A 21,718-nucleotide genomic window follows, 5' to 3' on the forward strand; every position below is an offset into this window, starting at 1 on the left:
GGGGGGGTGGAGTTTGTGGAAATCTACAATATATGTTCAACTGCCATTAACAACAGCATCTTCTGGAATCAGAATGTTCTCTGGCTTGCTGCTGAAAGGAAGAGAGATCAAAACACTTTGTGAACATCATTTGTGCACAGTCCCAATCCTGCAATCTGATCTGCACAAACCACCTTTGACTTCAGTGGGACACCACACACCTCAAAGGTCTGCCCCATAAACCCACCTGCAAGTTTGGGGACCAATTCCAACACAGAACAGTTCAGAGGCAAATATATTGATTTACAAGGACACAAATGAAAGTTTGATATAGTTATGGGTTTATGGAGAATGCTACACTTTAACACAGAAACATGTTTAGTTGTCAAAGCAAGAAAATTTGGTATTTTGGAAATGTCTTCTACTACACATGAGAACAAATGCAGGATGTGATGTTTTCTTAGTTTATTAATTTATTTTTGCAGAAATCTGCAACTTTCCGAGTATGCACTTTCTGGAGGTACCACACATGCATAGCCTCTTAATGCTTTTGTACAATTTTATCTCTTGGTAATAATCTCATTCACAGCATATACATCTAAAATCTAGAGACATCGTATTTACAGGATTTAACAAGATCTAGTCTTGCTGTTTTAATGAAAAAATTTAACAGGGTTTCACACAGCAGGAAATATGGATTAGATACATCGGTGCCACCATAAATAAATAAATTTCAAGAACAGAGTTTTAAAAAATTCTTTAAGGTCTTGAAAATCCAAAATTATAATATTGCATTAACTCCAATGACCTCTTATTATTCAAACAAGTCAAGAAAAACCTACCTGTATTAATATTTATAGACAAGCAATGAGAATGCCCCAAACTAAAAAATATAGCAAGTTTCAATCATGGCCAACTTTAAATAATTATGTTAACATTTGGAAAGAAAATAAAATAGGTGCAGAACACAAGAAGCAATCTTGACTACAAGACGCTTTGTTTGCGTGCATGTCTTCTCTCTTTATGGGGTGGAGAGTCACAGTAGTATCACAGCATGTAAATTTTACAGTCTCAGAGAAGCAGTTAAGTATCTCTGAGTCTACCTTGAACTATGAAAGCCATTTTCACATTCCTGGGTACACCAATGAATATTAAAAAGGATCAAGATGACAATTTCATTTTTAACTTATTTGATAGTCTCATATTCTTTATTTTTTCCCCATTTTGTTTTGTCCCAATTTCAGCTCTTAAATATTTCTGAATTCAGTTTCAAAGGATTTTACAATCAATCTTAATGTCAACATGTGTTGCCATGGAAAAATTGAAATGAGAGTATAACTGGGATAGATACAGTAACTGAAAGCAAGCAATAATATATTTTTAAAGAAAACATGATTTAGTAGCACATGATTAGGAAGTACTAAGACTGAGCCCAGCTCTTTAAAAATTATTACACCTTCTCATCACACCTCCCATCTTAAGGGAAAACACACATACCACAGACACACAAATGCACAACTCAATCTGACCTTAGACTATATTTTACAAAGTATTTTCTTCTTAGCCCCTACTTGCCCTTCTTCCTCCCAAACAAGCAAGGTTGATAATTACATCAAATTTGAAGCATAGCCAAGTTTAGGATTTCTTTTGGTTTGCTATACCCTGAAATATTGTTCACAAGTCCCACTCTGACTAAAACTTTTTAAAAAACTGGTTGTAGGAATGGATAATTGATACTAATAGATGATAAATATAAAATAAGGTTTTATAAAAGTTAATTTAGATGAATCGTGAAATCCTTTTGAATACCTAAAGTCCAAGTTACCAACCGATCTAGTCTAATAGGATGGTTGAGGGAAAGCTTGTTATTAAAAATAAGTAGTGCATTAACAACACAACGGCATTAGCATCCTGCCATCCACATACCTATACAATCAAAAGTTTTATACAATACAGTGCATTTTATATGCCAGCTGACATTACGGTTTTGTGTGCATTAAATAAATATTACACAAAGAAACCTTTTTTGGCATAGTCTACATTTCAGCTGGAGTGTGAAAGGTGTTGCCTGCTTCCAAAAGCAAAATGAATGGATCTAATATTTAAATATAACTTATGTTCTAACAAACGAAAGATTCAAGTAGCATATATCGTTCTTTTACTGCTAATGTTTGTTCATTAATTTAAAATTTTCAATACTTCTTGTACAAACAACAAATGAACTGTAAAAAGCTCAAATAAAACTCAGCTTTGCTCTTAAAATCAACTTGCCCATTTGATGGCACTCTCTCTCACCCTCCCAACAGCATCTCCTCACAGGTTGCCTCTTTTCTGTCTTCTGCTAGCCGGTGACAGCTATAACTAAGACTAGAATGTCTTTGTAACACCAGAAACCATGCATTTTGGATTATTAGAGCTCACGGAATTAACGAGTTGCATGCATTTTTTTTTTTTAATAAACAGCATCTACACTGTCTTAAAACAAAGTGGCACAACTGTTCTCCAGCATGCTACTGTTACTCTCATCTGATGACTGTCATTTTAGTTATTTTTGCTATTCCAGCAGAAACTAAAGCTGTTAAAAAGTCAACATAAATAGGATTGAAAATTGAAATCATACGAAAGAAAAGGCATCATCACTGAAGAACTATGACAGAATTGGTATTGTATTGAATACCTGAATATACATCAGATAATGATGTTGCTAATCTTTCAAGGAAGAAAAATGTTTTCGGTAAAATACTTCAGCTCATCTGTTTTCCACACTGTCCCTTCAGTTTTGCCACACTATCCAGTTATACAAAACAGAATTACAAAAATTTACTCTTATTTTTAACTTCATCTGGACAGCGGGGATTTTTGTTTTCTTTCAGATACGAGCTCCTCATCATACAGTGCAAAATCATCATCAACTTAAAAAGAAATCTCAGCTCTGATGCCTTTGACTTCATTTTGCTTATTAATGATGCACACTTCAATTGATCTCAAGCAGACTTATTAAATAGATTTTAGGTTATGCTGAAGATTTTACGATTGAAGGAACATATTTCAATATCATACCAGATAAAAGGTAGTTCCTGATCTGAATCACAAGATAGCAATTTTTGCTACTATCTTTTTAAACTGCATGGAGGGAAGACACCAGAAAGGCAATACAGGCAAAAACAACAAAAACTCTCCCTTTCAAATGCCGTGAAAACGTTAGATTTCACACAACAAAGTTACAGTGTAAAAATTCAATTGCATGGTACCAGCTTCTTACCGATATGAAAAACATCCTAAATCAGTCTCACAATTTCACATCATAATCATTCAGCTGCCCAAATCCAGAAGTTCTGATTTCACAAATAATGACTGCTTTAGTACAGCAAACTGAAGCATTTAAACAAAACTGATCATTTAATATAATACAATACATTATATGCATAAAAGTACCTGCATGGTTTTTAGTTTGCAAGTGTTTTGTATTCTTCACTGTATTGCAAACATTTCCTGACCAAAATTAAAAAATGCAGCACGCAACTTTTCCAGATCTGCCATCTGCTATTTTATACAGGCTGATTTATTAACAATGTGCAAATAAACCTTTATTGAAGAGCTAACATTGATTAATTCTTTTTCAGCTAAATCAGGATTGGGGCACAAAGTACCTTCTGTGCTGTAAACATCAAGAATTCTTCACAAAATTGGAAGCAGAAAAGGCTTAAGTAACAGGGTGCAAACACTTCTCATACATAATCATGGCTGAGCTCAAATCTTCCAAACAGAATTTGGAATAGTTCTGGCATTTGGCATACATTCACTGTTCTGCTACAGGGCAGTCTTAGGAGAACGTTATTTATAAAAGCATAGTTTACTTTTAGCTTTACCACACAAGGACCAAATAAAAGCATGCAGCACTCTTTTCACCAGTTATATGGTAGAATTAGTTCTTAGTTAATTACCAGTGTTGACACTGCTTGGTGAGCACTCTACAAGCAAAAGGGATTGTAGAATCACCTCCGATTCTACTTTTTGTAAGGCTCATACAGTACCTCATTTTTGCACCAGAAGTCAATCTCAAAACAGCAAATTTTTGTGTAGACTTAAATCACCCTGAAAAAAAGCAGCGATTACAAATACCCTTCTCTCTGTTTTCTATATGTTGTAAAATTTACAGTTGCATTTTCCTGTCTTCTTTTTCAGTAGTTTACAATCCAGAAGCACAGGGAGCCTTTGTTTTCCAGCTAGCTGGGACCAGGTAGGTCAGCAATGGCTTCAGTTTGTCAGGATAACTGTAATATTTCACATCATTACTAAAAGTTCTATATTTAAAAATTAAGAGCCACTACGCAGTAACTGTAGCCACAGGATTAAACTGCAGCAATTATCTGTTTTCCTGTATACATTCTTCAAAGAGTGAATCCTTTTCTGGTTTTGGCTATCCTTTCTGCTTTGCTCACTGCAATGGCATAAGAAAAGAATATTTCCCTCCCCGCCCCCCAAATTTATTCTTTAGGGCAGTACAAGTGGAAACAGTTTCACATCTTTTCCTCCCCCCTTGTAATCTGAAAATAGTTGACTGGCAAAGGCCTGGCAGATGGACTGAAAGGTTCCCCATGTTTCCTTCTCCTATGGCTGTGGGCTCAAGAACCTGTTTTCAACCTAATGCAGACCCTTTCCAGATTCAGGTGTAATGTGGCATTTCACACTGCTCACAGCGGTTTAGCGCTGGGTGGTTCAGAAAGGTGCAGCTATCACAATTCCATGGAGCCCCTTCAAAGTCTTCATCTCTTGGCTGAGTCTGTGGAGTCTGTTTGGAGCTGGTTTGATGCTCTAAAGAAAAAATAATGTTATTTTTCAAACAAAACCTTCATAAGAAAGCATACCATGCAATTTTAGTAAATATTTAGAGTAGATTAAGTAGATTTCATCTGCTAGCTAGTAGTTTTCAGCTGTGTTTTACAGACATCTAAATGGCACTGTACAACTGGATTAGGATTTGAAATTCAGAATGTACAAAATACATACATTATGTATTACCTACTGAGAAGGCAGTCCAAAGCTAATGGTTTTTAGCAGGGAACGACATGAATTCACCCCAAGGCCCATGTAAATGCTACTCATGTATGAGTCTGTACATGTATCAAAGGAAGGGAATTTTCTAAGAGAAAGTAGGTTTGAAGACTCCATGCTAAGTGCCAGGCATTCAGACCCAAAACTAGTCTGCAGTGGGCTGACAGCAAGAATCTTGACATCATGCAGGTCCATTGCAATGCACTCTTGCCCTGTGGTTGCCAGTAAATCAGTATACTAGAATTGCACGTAATACAACATATTTTGCTTTGGTTTGTACAAATATGCCACTAGTAGTGCCTACAAAACTTCCATTTAGGAAGAAGAATTTGATGGTTCTTCCTTCTGTTGTCCTTTTACCTATTTAAACTACCTGCATCCTGCGTGTTTCATAATATTACAAAGAGATACTAACTTCAGAAGCCGGATAATTATTTTTAGTTTTTCATTTGATCAAAAACTCAAACTTCCAAAAGCTTTATATTTGTTCTTTGAGGCATGACTCCTTTTCCAATTAGATTATTCTTACCATCAACCAGAATTTAATAAAAGCCTATACTTTCACACAGCACCCAATTTACATATTAATTGTTTTACCCTAGTGACTTCTTCCAAAAGTCTTCTTTCCATATTTGTTATTAAAGGCTATCAGTAATTCATAACAAGAGATTTACCACAAACCCCCCCCAACAAATAGTCTAATTCACTTTCCTGCATCTAAAAGTTGACAGTGTAGAATGCCTCAGAGGAAGATAAATGCCACACACCTTTCCTACCCCTTCCTTTAGTCCAGGGGTGGGCAAACTACAGCCTGCAGCCCGCTTCCGGCCCATCAGACGTCTTTATCCAGCCCTCGAGCTCCCGCCAGGGAGCGGGGTCGGGGGCTTGCCCTGCTCTGCCTGCCCAGCGCTCCCCAGCCCCCGACTCTCAATTCGCTAGATGAGAACCATCTTTAGCACGCAGAGCCACACTGCGCAGGCGTGACGTCACCGCACTGTTTCCAGGATCAGAACCCCGCCCTTACATGGCTGCCCTTTCCCCACACGGCCGTGCACCCAATCCCCTCCCGGTCTTCTACGGCCCCACCTTTGAGAGCCTCGAAACCGCCCAGGGGCTGCACCTGTCTCAGCTAGGGTACCTGGTATGGCCACCTTGGTGTCACTGCCAGCAGCGCCCCCAGGTGTTCCGGTACTGCCCCTGTAGAACCCCCCCCCTTCACCCCACACCCCCGAGTCCTCCCTCCCCCCACCTTGGTAACATCCCTTAGAGAGTCCCCCCACGCTACATCCCATAGAGTCCCCCTCCCCCACCGGGCATTCATGGCCCGCCATATAATTTCCATACCCAGATGTGGCCCTCAGGCCAAAAAGTTTGCCCATCCCTGCTTTAGTCAGTGATAAATTCCATGGAACTAGCATCTATGAAGTTATAGGGAAGGAACTGACGAGTCTGTGTTCCTAAACAAGATAAAGAAAGAAGGCAACACCCTGACAAGCAGACAAACATGTACAATATATTTTGCTAAAAAAATGTTCATAGAGGAACGAGAGAGAGAGAGAGAGAGAGAGAGAGAGAGAGGAGTTTGTGGGAAGATCTGAGGGAGGGTATATTCCCCTGGGAATTTATTTAGGAAAATACCTGGATTTGGTTCAAGAGCAGTCTGCTCTTCAAGAAATGTCTCTTATGAAAGTCAAGGATAAAAGGCATTTCTTGCAAATGTGATTCAACAGTATCCTGAAAAGGAAAACTTTTGAGGTTGGGCAATCATTCCAACCTTCTTTCAGTCTGGTGATAGAGTTTTGAAGATATTCCTTTGCTCCCCTTCCAGCAACGCCCTGAACTGGGGCATGACCCAACTCACACTGGTGTCAAGTAGCTGAGTGTCAGCAGTTGCTCATAAAATACCCTCAACATTTATTAAATATATGTGTTTAAAACTGATCTGTGCCCTAGGTCAAATATACTTAGAAATCAAACCTTTATATTTCACCTTTTTCTGCAAAAATCTAAAACATGTCATGTTGTCAAGACATACTGGAGAAACGAATTCTCAGGTTTCATTTTTCTTAATCTCAGATCTTATCCATTTTTCAGACAATTAGTATTTTGGCCCAGGTTACTTGTTAACTGCTTCACTGTCATGTCTTTGAATTTCTTACAAATTACTTAACCTGAATTTTACCCTTATGTTGGCACTTTCTAGAACAGTAGTAAAATACATACTTAGAAGGATGTAAATATGGCCCAAGCCTATCAAAGTCTGAAAAGTTTAATGAACTACAAATTGATTGTCAGTTTTTTAAATTGCACAGCATTGTCAAAGTGCTACAAACAAAGTACTAGTCACTTACTGTATACAGTATTTGATGTACCATTTTTACCACACAGCACAAACTAATTTACTTTAGATATTGTACACATTCCATCAGACCCCTGACCAAAGAACTGATTTCTGGCACCACACTCTGCTAACTACCTATTTAACCTGTATACTTTGTCTGATAATGGCCTGACAGGTACAGTCCATTAAGAGATATGCCCTTGTCCAAAAAAACAGTTTTAACATTACTATAATTTCAGGAGCTTAATCCAGCTTCAGTTTCTATGCACTCTACTTTTCTAGTCAATACATCCCGAGAGAAGGGAGGATAGAAAAGCAAGCACTGATCAATATCCATTGCTCTCATTTCATTTCATTGTCACACACTATCTTTTGAAACACTACGCCTTGTGGAATAATTGCTTTGTGCTGTTTTCCTGCAAGGCATCAGGGTAAAAAAAAGCAAAGTTTAGGTGTACCTGTGGTAAATTTATCCAACTCTCTGCCATATCCTGACTCCTGCCCATTCTCTACTTTGTTTTCCCTCACTCCCTTCCCCACTGTTTTACTCCTGTTTAAAGCCATAAGACAATTTAGGGTTTGTCTACAAAGGCCACAGTTCAAATGTAAATACCTAAACAGGCTCCTAAATCTATATTTAGGCTCTTAAATAAGTGTCTTGATTTTTCACCCACCCTAGCATGCTGAGCAGTAACTCCCTGGTGTGGACACTGCGAGCGCAAACTAAAACATACCTAAATTTGGGTTAATTCAGTCCTCTTTTAAACAGGACTAAGTTAAAGGCTTAAAGTTAGGCTCCTAAATCTGTACTTATGATGTTAAATAAGCATTCAATTGGATTTAGGCTCCTAAGTGTCTCAATCACTTTTGAAACAGAGATAGTCTCCTTAATCAATTAGGCATTGCAATGCTGAGCACAGCAACACCAAAATACCTTTGAAAACCTGGGTCTAAACGACTTGCGGTCACTGGGAGTCTGTGACAAAAATATGAATTGAATCCAAATCTCCCAGATCTCAATTCTGCGCCTCAACCACAGGATCATCTTTCTTCTGCTAACCACCATAGTATTCTGCAATCATACTATCCACAGGACAAAAGAAGTGAAGTGTGAACAGCACAGAGCAAATAATACTGACTAGGTTAGCCATTGCAAAGTTTTCAGTTTTGGGGGAACAGCCTACAACATATGGACCACAGCACCTGTGGGACTCCTACTACTCTGAAATATTATTAATATTATGAAATTTACTCTCTGTAATTCTGTGGTGACCATTGAGCAGACAATGTTAATGAGAAAAACACAAAATACCAATTCAAATTATGAATCTGTATTACTGATTTAATTTATGTATGCCTACCACTGCAGTTATGTTTATAAAAATCCCAGTAATGAACGTTACGGGAAGACTGAGGCATCCTAATCTAAATAGGAGTTAACCCAAATTATTTATTTTAAAAAATGTGTTAATTGGAAGTTCAAGTTAATCTGAAACCAACAGTAAAATCTTATGTACTTTCAGTTTCTTTTCTATTAATGAGCAGTATTATATATAAACATATGATCAGAATATTAATTTTAAACATATTGATAGAAAATAGCTTTCAGTGCCAGTGTTATTGTTGCTGTATCAACATAGATCTGTTTAAGTGTCTTAGCTGCACAGCTTGTAAAAATGTATAAACACCACAAGTAGAATGTTTCCGGCTACTACTGACTGTATAAAAAGAATTGCTTTAACACTTACTGCAACTCATGGAAAATCTCCTTCTCAGTGTGAGAACTACTAAATAACAATGAGATATACGAATGGTTTTCTTGGCCCTCATTTAGCGACTCACCTTTTTTACATGGTTTTGGTGGCACAACAGGACCAGGTTCTATATTATCATAAAAGTTGCTCATGGCTTTCGGATCAAAGTTACCTGGTAAGAGGAACAGAAATATAAACAATACTAAGCAAGGATATTAGAGAGCATATGCACAACAAGTCCCTTTTTACATGAAGCATGTTTACAGCTTATTGTATCTTTCATATCTTTCTGACTCATACCATATTATCCCATTGCAGCATTTACTGGGCAGGCATACTACTACACTGAAGAAACTAGCAGACTTGCCACATCTCCCTGAAATTCTGCCACTCTTCAGAACTAAGTTGATCAATAAAAGCTTCAGTATTCCACAGACTGCAATGATAACTAATAAAGGTTTAAATAAGCCAAATAATGCCTAAGAGAAAAAGGAGATAACGCTTCACCCCACCCATCTTATTTCCTATGAGGATGCCAATTGTTTAAGGAACTATATACCTAAATTGAGATCTCCTTGACCATATGGAAATGGAATCAAAATAATTGTGCCTAAAAATGGTACTGTTTTGTTAAGGATGCCATACTAAAGTTCTAACATTAACTTTTTTTTGAAAATAAAGAAATTAATAGCAGCTGCTCCAAACTGCTTCTAAAAACATCTTCTCTTGAAGTTCAACTTTCAGTGTTGTATAAAGAACTCTCCTCTGTAGTGTTTTAATTTTTCCTCTGATATTTCAGCTGCTCTCCTAAATTTTCAGTTTACTTGCTCCAGATTAGTTACACTGTGTCTCTTCCTCTTCTGTGTCACATTTCAAAAGGTGGAGCTCTTAATAAACTGGCAGAGGAACGTACTGCAAACCTACTGTAACTGCAGATGCAGGAGAGAAAGGGTTGTGAACAGGAGCTGCTTCCTGATTGTTGGTTAGAAAAGCAGATGAAAATCAGTTTGGGTTTAAGTGAAGAGTAGCACTCATTTCTGAACAGTTCTCTCTGGTCATACCCTTCTGGGTATGAATCCCAGGGTGTTTCTGTTCTTCATTTTCATTTATCCTGTGAAGTTTCACTGGTCTTTTACATTTCCTATATTCTCAGCTGGACCTGGCACACAGGTTTAATTTTGTGGTTAGCAGTGATTGTGTATATGCCTAATTGTGAATTTGACACCTGTCAATCCCATTTCAGTGTTGGTGTTCTGATATGCAATTTATTTTAAATATGCTCATTTATAAAATGGTCCCCACAGAGAATGAGTTGTCTGCATGCTGTGAGAATTCGTTTTTCAGTTTGCTCTGAAAGTTTTGCAAGTTGTGTCCTTTGCTAGAGGACATTCTCATTCCATATTCTTCTAGCCTTTTTTTTTTGCGTGTTTCTATGGATCAGGTTTGAAACATCCAGATAAACGTTTAAAAAAGGGGGGGGGGGGGCGCTAAGATTCTGTTTGCTCTGCATGGACATCCAGGATCTCATGCCATTTTCTGTAAGAATTGCCACTGGAGCTCCTGATATCCTTCCCAAATTTCATCTCTGGCAGATGGGCTGGATGAATTCCAGTGGTGTTGTATAAAACCTCCTGCTATGAGTTGAGCACTTTCAGCTCCCTAGGGAGCAACTCAGCAATCCAGGAACTACTCAGCAACTTGCAGGATCAAGCTCTTAGTGAAATCTGAGTCATGTTCTATTTCTTTTAAATGAACTGATGCTAAGTCATTCGGGTATCGTTACCAGTGTTTAGACATTCGAGAGGTAGTTTATTTGCTCATGACACAAGTGTTTTGTTCTAGTCATCTGAAAGCTTTCCTCTATGTTTATTTCATGTTATGTTCTATTTCAGCTTTTACTGGATAAGAGGTTTTCTCTGCATAGCTCCAGTTTTGCTTTCTTTTCATAGGGCAGCTTCTATTTGGACAACAAAGTTTATTTCAGTGTGTTGGATTGTTTCATAGATAACTTAAAATGCAATTTCTTTTTCAGGACAGAGCTTCTAGGTGAAGGCCCCAGAGATTTACAATTTAAACTGATTTTTGTAATACATTTACCACAAATTTCCTTCAGTGTTTTTGAAAGTATCTTTTAATTAGAATTATTTGTATTTGTATAGTCACTATGGTCTTTTTTATCTTGTAAGGCTGCTCCATGTGTCTTCAAAATACAGATGTGGCAAGTGTGCTCCCAGTTTGGAAGTGGCAGATGTGACACAGCAGGCGCACACGTAGCAATTTATTTACTACAATTTATTTAGTGTCACAATAAGTCACAGCAAAGAGATACATTTGCAGCAACAATGAATATATCATGAACTAAAGAACTTGAGTATGGAACCATTATCAAGGTATGTCCATTTTTCGATTCAACTATCTTCACAAAGTCCTTTCAAATTGCTATTTACAAGTAATTACTTAATTTAATTTGGGCACACTTTTATTGAGAATTTTATTAACAAAAACCACACTATCCAACCAGCTTATAACTGACAAAGAAAAAAAGACAGGTTGTGTCTTTCATTCTGAAGTAATGATTTGATATCAGTAAAACCCAGTTTTGATAAAAAAAGGAAAAGAAAAAGCCAAAGATCTACTCACATTTAAACACACACCACATTAAAAAACTTATGTTTTACAAAAAAGAAAAAAAAAATCAAGTCTATACCTCTAGACTGAAGGAGGTCAACTTCTTTCAGAGTACAGTCAACATTTATCTGGAGCTGTCTATTCAGGCTTCTCAATCTGGTCATTTCCTCAGGCTAGTAAGAAAGGACCCAAAATAGCAATTGTAGGAAAGTCAGCATCAACTCTAATGTAGATATAACAATTATTATATATGTCTCATATGTTAACAGTTCCTATTAATAATGTGACCGGGGCAGGGTTGCCAATGATGAGTAAGTGCAGCTGAAAAAAATCCATAGCGAATGACATGATTTCAAGGGAAATGTTTAAAAGATATTTTTAAAATGAGTTCTCCATTAGGTATTTTGGTGATAAATAAATGTATACAAATTAGTTTTAATATTTACCAGAAAGCAAATTGTGCTCGACTTTTAAAATGATCAAGTTACAAAATCTATGATGGCAGTTAAAGTACTCCTATCCCTTAGGCCAGATGCATATTGCCCTGAGAATCTTTGAAAGGTCAATGACCAAATTTTGTCGTCAGTTGAACTGGTCTAACTCCTAAAAAATCAATGCAGTTGTTACCCCAGAATTTGACATTCCTGTATGAACCCCAGAATTTGACAGTACTGCAGTCAGCAATTTTGTATGTTCAGCCACTGCCAGCTGAAAACCTAACATCACATAGTTAGGAAAATCTTAGGCCCTAAGAAGCAAGGCCAAATAATGGCATGTTTGCAGTTTTGCGATCAAAATAATAAATATAAAATAAATAATAAATGTATTATTTGGACAGCCATTCTTGGTCTTAAGTGCCTCTAACACCATTGACATATAAATGTTATTGTTATAACTAAAAATGTTTTAATAATAAAAAATAAGTAGGTTTGCTAAAATTAGGGGTTATTATGGTGACCCACTGAAAGTCACTATAAATTTGTGTTTTGTTTAAAGTTGGCTGTAAAAAAAAAATCGGTGAAAAAGTTTGCTTTGGAGCAGTCCAAAGAAGTTTTCTTTGGACAAGAATCTGGCATCTCCGGCAGTCAAACAAAAGAGGGGACCCCCTAAAGCTAATCCTTCAAAGCCATTTCTTAACTTCAGGTAAATATAAATGTTTTAAAATGCTCTAAACCTACTGCAACAGCATATGTATGTATCTGAACTTAAAATCTAATAAAAAATAGTTTTAAATAAAAGCACTCTTGCTTGTATCAATCATTTATCAAACAAAAAAGATAAACCCACATTAATTTATTCCTAATACCACCTAAAAAAATACACAGTAAAGTTACCACTGCTTTGGGTTCCAAAAACCCTGGGTATAGTTACTCCAGATTTTTATCCTTCTAAACTGAAAGCAGCATCTAACCTCTAGTTTGTATTAATATTAGCAGCTGCAGATCAGAAGTTACATTTCCTTCCTACCTCAAGATTACATGCGTTACACCAAAACTTTTAGCCCAACATTTCTCAACTGTACAGTGCTGCATAGAATGGATAGTGGGAAGTAAGGGATCAACTGATCCATTTCTGACATTTGCATATATTAATGAAAGTGATACATATGGACCTGTCCATACCAGAAACCATACCATACCATGTCCATACTAATTACTAACAGCAGGAATTAACAATGAGTACAGCTAAACTGAGGAGAGTAACTCCCATTAACACACTTGAGAATATCCAGGTGTGACCAGCCAAGTGAATCCCTAGGTGCCCTCAGAGCTTCCACACCAGAGGGTAAGAAGGGGGAGGTCTAAGAGGTACAGATATATTCCAAGCAGTGACAGCAGCCTGGCATACTGAAGCTCCTTTTCAAAAATCTCTGTCCTACATGCATAACCAAACTGTGCATGCCAAGTCTTAGGTATAAAAACTAGACTTCCTCATTAATCTCCTGGGCACTCACAGTATATTTAAAAAAAGAAAAGGAGTACTTGTGGCACCTTAGAGACGAACCAATTTATTTGAACCTAAGCTTTCATGAGCTACAGCTCACTTCATCGGATGCATACTGTGGAGAGTACACAAGATCTTTTTATACACACAAAGCATGAAAAAATGGGTGTTTACCACTACAAAAGGTTTTCTCTCCCCCCATCCCACTCTCCTGCTGGTAATAGCTTATCTAAAGTGATCACTCTCCTTACAATGTGTATGATAATCAAGTTGGGCCATTTCCAGCACAAATCCAGTATATTTGAAAGCAGTCGTCATTCTGGGGTACAGAAAAGCAAACACATATAGGTTTCACTGTATGCAGAACAAAGTTTCTGAAAGTGTAGCCCATACGTGTTTCTTAAAGTACCAAATATCTGTTTATTCAAAGGAAGAACTGATCTTGCAGACAAATCACATAGCAAAGAGCAAAAATCACTTGCCAATTCAAAGAGTTTAATCTCCAAAACATCTTACTACATACTGTACTTTGTAAGCTGCTTGCATGAACAATAACTGAACAAGGGAGCTTAAAAAAAACCTGATGTTTACAAATACAGATTTCTTACTGTTGGGATTGAGGTTGTACAGCTTACTCTTCTAAGTCGCCTCTGCATAAGATTGTGTTCCATGCTATTGACTTCAGTTTTCAGCCGCTCAAGTTCCTCTTTCTCAAGCTTCAGTTCTTTTGCTAATCTCTCCATCCTTGCTCGCTGATGTAATAGCAAGGCTAGAGCAGTATAGGGAATAAACAGTCAATATAATGCACTTAATTAAAAAACAGAACTCTTACTTTGTGTGTAATATACACAAGTGACCTTTCCAAAATAATAGGTGAGTATAAACATGCAGCCACATATCAGTGTAAAGATGCTTCATGCCAACTGAACTATAGTTTAGGACAGTAAATTCTTCCAGAATAAAAATAATGGCTTTAGACAGTAATTTGAAGTTCATATTACCATTTTGGTCACTGCTTCTTTTTTTGTATTTGGTCTTTCTCCACTGAAAAATACAAAGGCACCTGTACAAGGAGACATCTTCTCAGGATGAAACAGCAACCTAATCATACTACCACTGCACTGTCAAGAATAAATACCAGAGGCAAGAATTAGAGTCTGAAAGACCACACCAGAACATGACCTCACAGCTGCTGTTTAATAATGTCATCTGATTCTCAGAAGACCTCACATATTAGCAAGAGCCAAGCCTGTATTGATTTTTGCAGTTCTATTAGAGACTATACAACAAAGTTTTTAAAAATTGCTTTTGCCCTTTGGAACAGTAGAAGGTTTAATTTCCAGTATTATAAATTCACTCATGTTCACAGGCAAAACTAAGGAGCAAGGAGAATCCCTTATTAAAGGAAGATAGACATAAATTAGTTACAAGAATCGTAAAGACCTTCAGGACCTTTAACTCTGTAGTTAAAGTTGAGCCATTCCTCCTAAATCTCTTTCAGTCGTTAATAACTTCCTCAAAAATGTATGCCTTTGGGATGAAATTTGTCATGTTCAGTCTCAAGCTACAAGACTTCTGTTGTCATGGGTTCCTGAGGCAGTTGCTGAGCAGGTAAAGATAATCCTACTAGCTAGGAATAAATATTCAATTTTCTCTGACAGACTAGGCAGGATTTTCCTCAATATTTTTACTTTGATGTCAAATAGGAGTAAATACAGGTCACTGGTCTGAGGTTTACCACTTTCTGATCTACTTGTTTTTACTGATGCTCAACTGAAGAGGAAAGATCCTTCTTGACAATGGCAATTGACCGGGGAAGGCAAAGGGAAGAGATTTGCTGCTGGTATGCAGATGGGTAGACTGTCCAAGTAATGGGTTTGCCAGCAGGTTATTCCTATGTTTCTACTGTGAAATAAACAGAAAAAAGGAACGCACAAGGACACACTACTGAAGCTTGCAAAGTGCTATTACATGCAAAGCACCTGCAGTGTCTCTCCTTCCTGATCTCCATTCAGTGCAAAGAGAAATTAAAAATGTTAAACAAAACACTGTATGAAAAATACAATTATATACTAATTGGAAGAAAGGAAAAAACTCCACAGATGGAGCTAAGTGCAGACATGACAGATCTTACTGAGGCAGGGTAGAAAACAGAGAGGAAGAGCCAGGAGCATAAAAATACGGTATTTTTATTGGCTGACACTTTTCTACCTGAAGCAGAAATTCTAAACTTGGATTTTGTATGGACCCTCACATTTCAGAAGCCAGTAGCAATACAGGGATTGAAAACAGGATATCTTATTAAATAACATTAAAACAACAAAACCAGCAACAACCTTTCATAAAAACAGTGTGTGTCAGTTAAGAGAAGAGTTTGAAAGATCATAATTACAGTATTAATTTTAAAAAATTCACAACAGTAATGATACATGGCTCACCAATTCCTGGCTTTATATATTCATTCATCATCCAGTTTATACCTGACATATACAATGCCCTCTCATATGTGCTGCATCTTATTAGGATATAGCATCATGCAATATAATATATCACACTAAAGAAAATCAGTAGTGATGTATATATTTCTGTAACTTTTTCACCATGGTAGAGACTGATAGAAAAGTCATACACATTAATTTGTTTCTTAAATTAGCAAAATCCGAAGATTTTAAGTATATTCCTCTTTAAATCTCAGTTGTGCTACATAAGTGTGTAATGTAAGTTTGCAGAGGCTAAATATTATTGCTGTTGATATTTATATTGCAGTAGCACACACAGTCACTATTGAAGCCCCAACATATAGGAAGATACAGTTCTCTGCCCCAAAGACCATACAAACCTAAGAAACTCAACTGTCCAAATGAAGGAAACTAATTCCCCCCCCCCAAAAAAAAAAAAAAAAGAAGAAAAAGAAAATAGTATCTAGGGGGAAAAAACCACAGTGCAAAAAAACTGAACAGCAAATAAAACCTTATTTAGCAAGTAATTTTGCAATCCAGAACCCATTTTTTGTCTTAGTCACATGAAATCAGTTATATTTTTCCTGTACAATTGAGTTAATTTATGGAACAATAGTTACTCTGCCAGTTATTAAAGGTTGTTTGGAACTGCACGCCATGAGAGACTGTATGGCCCCGGCAGATAGGGCCAGGTTGGCAACGCTGCCTAGAGTAAATACTAACTGGCTCCACCTCACTCCTACTGATCTCTACCGTTCACAAAGTTTACTCCTGCCTGCTTTCAGTCCAGGAATCAGCAGGGGATGTTGTGTGCACGGAATGGAAACCATCTGGTACAGAGCAATTCCATGTTAAGAGGTTAAAGATAGCTCAGAGGCGACAGTGGAAATGAGGGCCAAATACTGCAGGGCAGAGTTAGAGAGGTGAAATAATGTGAAATAGGAATAAAATGAAGTGAAAAGAAAGGATAGGAGGAGGAGAGAGGAAAGGCAGATAAACTAATCTCATTAGAAATCTAAGTAAAGTATGAAGTAGACGGTTTGAATAATTGCTGCTAATTAGCATTATGACAATTAAAGCTGACTGGCTTGAATGCTTGCAGACTAAACTCTCTCTGTGCAAGTGAGTTCGAGTATATCAATCAGTTTTCAAAAGCTGCAACTCTGAAGAATGGTTTCAGAGTAACAGCCGTGTTAGTCTGTATTCGCAAAAAGAAAAGGAGGACTTGTGGCACCTTAGAGACTAACCAATTTATTAGAGCATAAGCTTTCGTGAGCTACAGCTCACTTCCTCAGATGCATATCGTGGAAACTGCAGCAGGCTTTATATATACACAGAGAATATGAAACAATACCTATTCCCACCCCACTGTCCTGCTGGTAATAGCTTATCTAAAGTGATTTCCAGCACAAATCCAGGTTTTCTCACCCTCCACCCCCCCACACAAATTCACTCTCCTGCTGGTGATAGCCCATCCAAAGTGACAACTCTTTACACAATGTGCATGACAATCAAGCTGGGCTATTTCCTGCATAAATCCAGGTTCTCACATCCCCCCCACCCCCATACACACACAAACTCACTCTCCTGCTGGTAATAGCTCATCCAAACTGACCACTCTTCAAGTTAAAATCCAAGTTAAACCAGAACATCCGGGGGGGGGGGGGGTAGGAAAAAACAAGAGGAAACTCTGAAGAAAGCACTTTTCTGCTCAAATGTTTGGGTAGAGTTTCCACACAATTCTCTTTTACTTAAGCTGTAGTTACTTGGTATTTGATATTAGGGCTCTCTCAAAGTATTTGTTGCCCCTATCCATAGAAAAACAACCTTCCTCTTTGCATCCAAATCCTGCTGAAAAACCATTTCTGCCATGTCAGTTATGATAAATTAAAGTTTTTTAAAAGTTTAAAGTAACTAAATTATTCTACATTTAATCAAGATGTGGATTCGTCTTACTGTGCAATCTTAATATTTTATCCCCTGACTTCTCTTTCCTTTCCTCCTTTTTGTTTATTACCCTTGCTGGCTTGTTGGTTTTGTCTTGGTACAATGTTGTTGGTTTTGTGTAGCTATGAGAATAATTTTGCTTATTAAACAAATAAATACATCTGTTATAAGTTATTCAAATGTATTTTATTCAAAGGACAAGAAGTAATGGGCTTAATCTGCAGCAAGGGAGATTTAGGTTAGATACTAAGAAAAAAACTTAATTATACAGGTATTTAAACTCTGGCTTGCAAGGGAAGTTGTGGAATCCCCATCATTGGAGATTTTAAAGAATAGGTTAGACAAACACCTGTCTGAGATAAACTACGTTTCTTGGTCCTGCCTCAGTGCAGGGTGCTGGACTTGATTGCCTCTTGAGGTCCCTTCCAGCCCCACATTTCTATGAGTCTATGAAAATTATCTAATCCGCATTTAAATATTTGCCTCAAATTTCAACACAACTTTGTAAATGAACTATACAGAAAAGTGTTTGCCTTTGTTAGTTTTAAAATATACAACTTTTCAGTTTCTTCAAATGTTGTCTTGTTCTCTTATGGAACAAGATGGTTTGTATGGCCATTTATAAGAAATCATTAGAATTTGACAACAATCTCATCAATTCATATTTTCCATGTTACATTTTAAGAACTTCTAGTACATCAAAATCTCTTGGATCACACAGGCCGAAAGTTATCTATGTTCTTCTGAATAGGTTCAGTGTCTCTTGAGACACAGCTAGTAGAGTCCTGGACTGTAAAATGCAGTTTAATTTGCTTTTTAAAATTGCAGTAGGCAGTTCAAGAAATTTACCTTGAGTATAAGCGTAGTCATCTGATCCAGAACTGGAACTCCTCTGGTATTTATGGATTCCTTTTTCGCCTCCAGATCCTGGTATTACTGAAATGGGCTGAATAGGTTCTGGTGCTGCAGAACGTTCCTCTTGGTCCACTAAATTTAAAAGATTCTCAGTCTGCACTCGACCTACTGTGATTTTAAACACTGTTGAGTTTGGCTGAGATACCATTACCCGGGGAGACTGCGTTAGTGCACCTGTAGGTCCAGTTGGTTGTGTGTAGGTAATATATAATGGATTAACATTAAATGGTGGTTTTGGTTGACCTGACATACCTCTAGAAGGAGAGCCTGAAGGTGGAGTAGTGGCTGCATACAGCGGGTGCTGGTTTCGTTGAGATGGTTGATTATTTATTGGTGAAGGACTTCTATTCATTGCAGTCCCAGGTCTTTGTGGTGGCTCAACTGTAATTTCTATCTTGTTCATAGAACCTTTGGATAAGCTAGGTCCACCATAAGGGAGATAAGATACTGAGTGACCACCCTGTTTTTGATAACTCTGGGGCGATTGTTGATATGGATGGGGTGGAACAGTTGAAGGACTAGGAGGCATAAACACATGTGAACTCTGATGACCTAATTGGGTAGGCTGTACCTGATGCTGAGGAGAGCCAAAAGGAGAAGGACACTGAGATGCAGGTGGTGATTGATAAGTTGGCTGAGGAATCTGGGGCTGTTTAGGAGAATACTGTGAAGGTTGGTAGTTCTGTTGATGTGGATAAACAGGTAGCGGGCGTGGAGTATAATGTGGAACTGGGCCTTGTGGAGAAGAATGCCACTGTGCATTCTGAGGAGTCTGTCGTCCTGAAGAACTTTGAGACGTCTGCCTAATATATATAGAACCAGGAGTCCCATAAAGATTGCTTGGAATCTGTGGAAGAATTTGTAAAGCTCTGGGTACTGTTTGTCCAGAGGGGAGGTTTTGTGATAATGTAACAGTAATAGGATTTGTATTGTACCGAGGTATGTGCATATATGTAGGAGGATGAGGGCCTTGCATAGCAGATGTGTTCATTCCTGGTGGCATGGAAGATGGCTGTTGAGGTGGTTGCGGAGGAGGAGTAGCTGCATTTCTAGTCTGGTCATTCATGAAAAATGGATTGTAATTAGAAGAAGCTGCCACAACAGCTGGAGCAGAGTGTGGTTCTTGAACTAAGCAGATCAGCTGTTTACCCGCTGTGCATTGTGGATCAATATGTCCATCACTTGAGCTATGTACCAGTGTACGACCACCATTAAGTTGAGCTCCTTCCCCTGCATGGTAGCTGGAAGGGGGATGAATACCCAGGTTAATGTGCAAAAGGCGATTCCTGTTCATTCTGCTGTCATCAGGGCTATGGTACTCCATATATAAGTATTTGTTGCTCTCCTGCGCAAGGACTCGACAACATGCTTCAAGGTTGTTGTTGTTCTAGAAGTAAGAATTGACACCAATTATCTTCAAATTACATTAGTAACTCCAATCAGTATATTCAACTGAAGTTCCAATTAAGCTTAGCTTGAACACATTTTAGGGATAACACTTCACAGTAGCTGGCATACCTATGACTCCCGAAATAAATTAAAGATAATCCCTGTTAGACCATGCTATATAAGAAGTATGTGGCTCATGTTACTTACAGTGAAATCTTATGATAACATAAGCTACTGAGTGACCCACATAAAATCTAGCAAGTCCAAGTTAAGGGAAATAGAATTTGGTAATGGTTATAGCTTTGGCATTCATTCCTGAAATGTTTCTGTTTCTTTAGAAAAGGATGTACATATATTTAACATTATTTCAAATGAGAAAATACTACAAATTAGAACTATTTCACAGCTTGAAACTGAAGTGTTCAAAACAATATTTCAAAGAGGATTAGCATATTACAGCCATCCAGTCTCCATGATTACTGAATTTGCAATCCTAATATGCATCTTGTTTAACTTTGGTTTGTTCTTCCCATTAGCTGTAATTTAAAATAAACCCCAGTGTTAAAAATTTAATTTTAAAAGTGTGTTCACAGTTTGAATGTATTCTGTCTAACTTTCCTTGCAACTGGCCTCCCCTGATTTCTGTCCTTTATCCCTTAGCCTAATTCACTTCGATTTACTCTTTTGATCACCTTCCTCTTTCTAGAAAATAGTTTCAATGTAGTAAACAGCCACAAATACTCACCAGGACTGAGATGTTTAATACAATATACAGAGACTTGGAAGTATTTTCTAAACAGAGTTTAAAAACTACTTACAAATAGTCTGAAAATGGTGCATACTAATATTTTATCAGTAATGCAGATTGAAATCTGTCCTTTGTGAAGAATGTTTTTTAAAGATAAACTACCAATATTCTGTGTCAAATTTAAAAAATGAAATCTGAAATATTTTGCCCAAATTATTAACTCTTACTGGTTTGGCTGTCAAACTAGAAAAAAAGGCGCTTTTAAATACAATTAAGGATGCTAAAACAGTGTACTTACCCTATGACATAGTTTATAAAACCCAAGCACTTAAAAGCAAGGAAAAGTTAAAAATACAATAAATCTGATATTAGCCAACTGATAAATACATAATTTAGAACCTTTAAAATGTTTGGAAATTAATAGCCATTTTCCAAGACTCCTTATATTCTGACACTGCATCTTCAACTATTACATTTTCTTTAAAATAAATAAAAAAGCACGCTGAAAAAGCTTGTGCAGCCCTCAGAGGAATGAAGAATCCAAACCCCTTCAAATTTA

The 21,718-nt window shown here is 37.3% G+C and overlaps 1 protein-coding gene across 5 annotated transcripts in view; it reads right to left on the bottom strand.

The window, feature by feature from the left end:
- Positions 1-429: 429 nt before the first annotated feature.
- TAB3 (TGF-beta activated kinase 1 (MAP3K7) binding protein 3) overlaps positions 430-21,718 on the bottom strand; it is a 76,565-nt gene continuing 55,276 nt past the window's right edge. For 4 of the 5 annotated variants that reach the window (XM_073357837.2, XM_073357805.2, XM_073357821.2 and 1 more), the window contains 5 exons: positions 18,957-20,409; positions 14,310-14,470; positions 11,837-11,930; positions 9,218-9,301; positions 430-4,794 (listed from right to left, as the gene is read on the bottom strand). In XM_073357837.2, the coding sequence (XP_073213938.1) occupies positions 4,646-4,794; positions 9,218-9,301; positions 11,837-11,930; positions 14,310-14,470; positions 18,957-20,409 (1,941 nt within the window). In that variant the 3' untranslated portion in view covers positions 430-4,645. The remainder of the gene's footprint in view (positions 4,795-9,217; positions 9,302-11,836; positions 11,931-14,309; positions 14,471-18,956; positions 20,410-21,718) is intronic. The other variant, XM_073357829.2, reaches the window with a different exon arrangement.

This window comes from Lepidochelys kempii, chromosome 1 (assembly GCF_965140285.1).
Source record: "Lepidochelys kempii isolate rLepKem1 chromosome 1, rLepKem1.hap1, whole genome shotgun sequence".
In the NCBI taxonomy this organism is placed as follows: Eukaryota; Metazoa; Chordata; order Testudines; family Cheloniidae; genus Lepidochelys; species Lepidochelys kempii.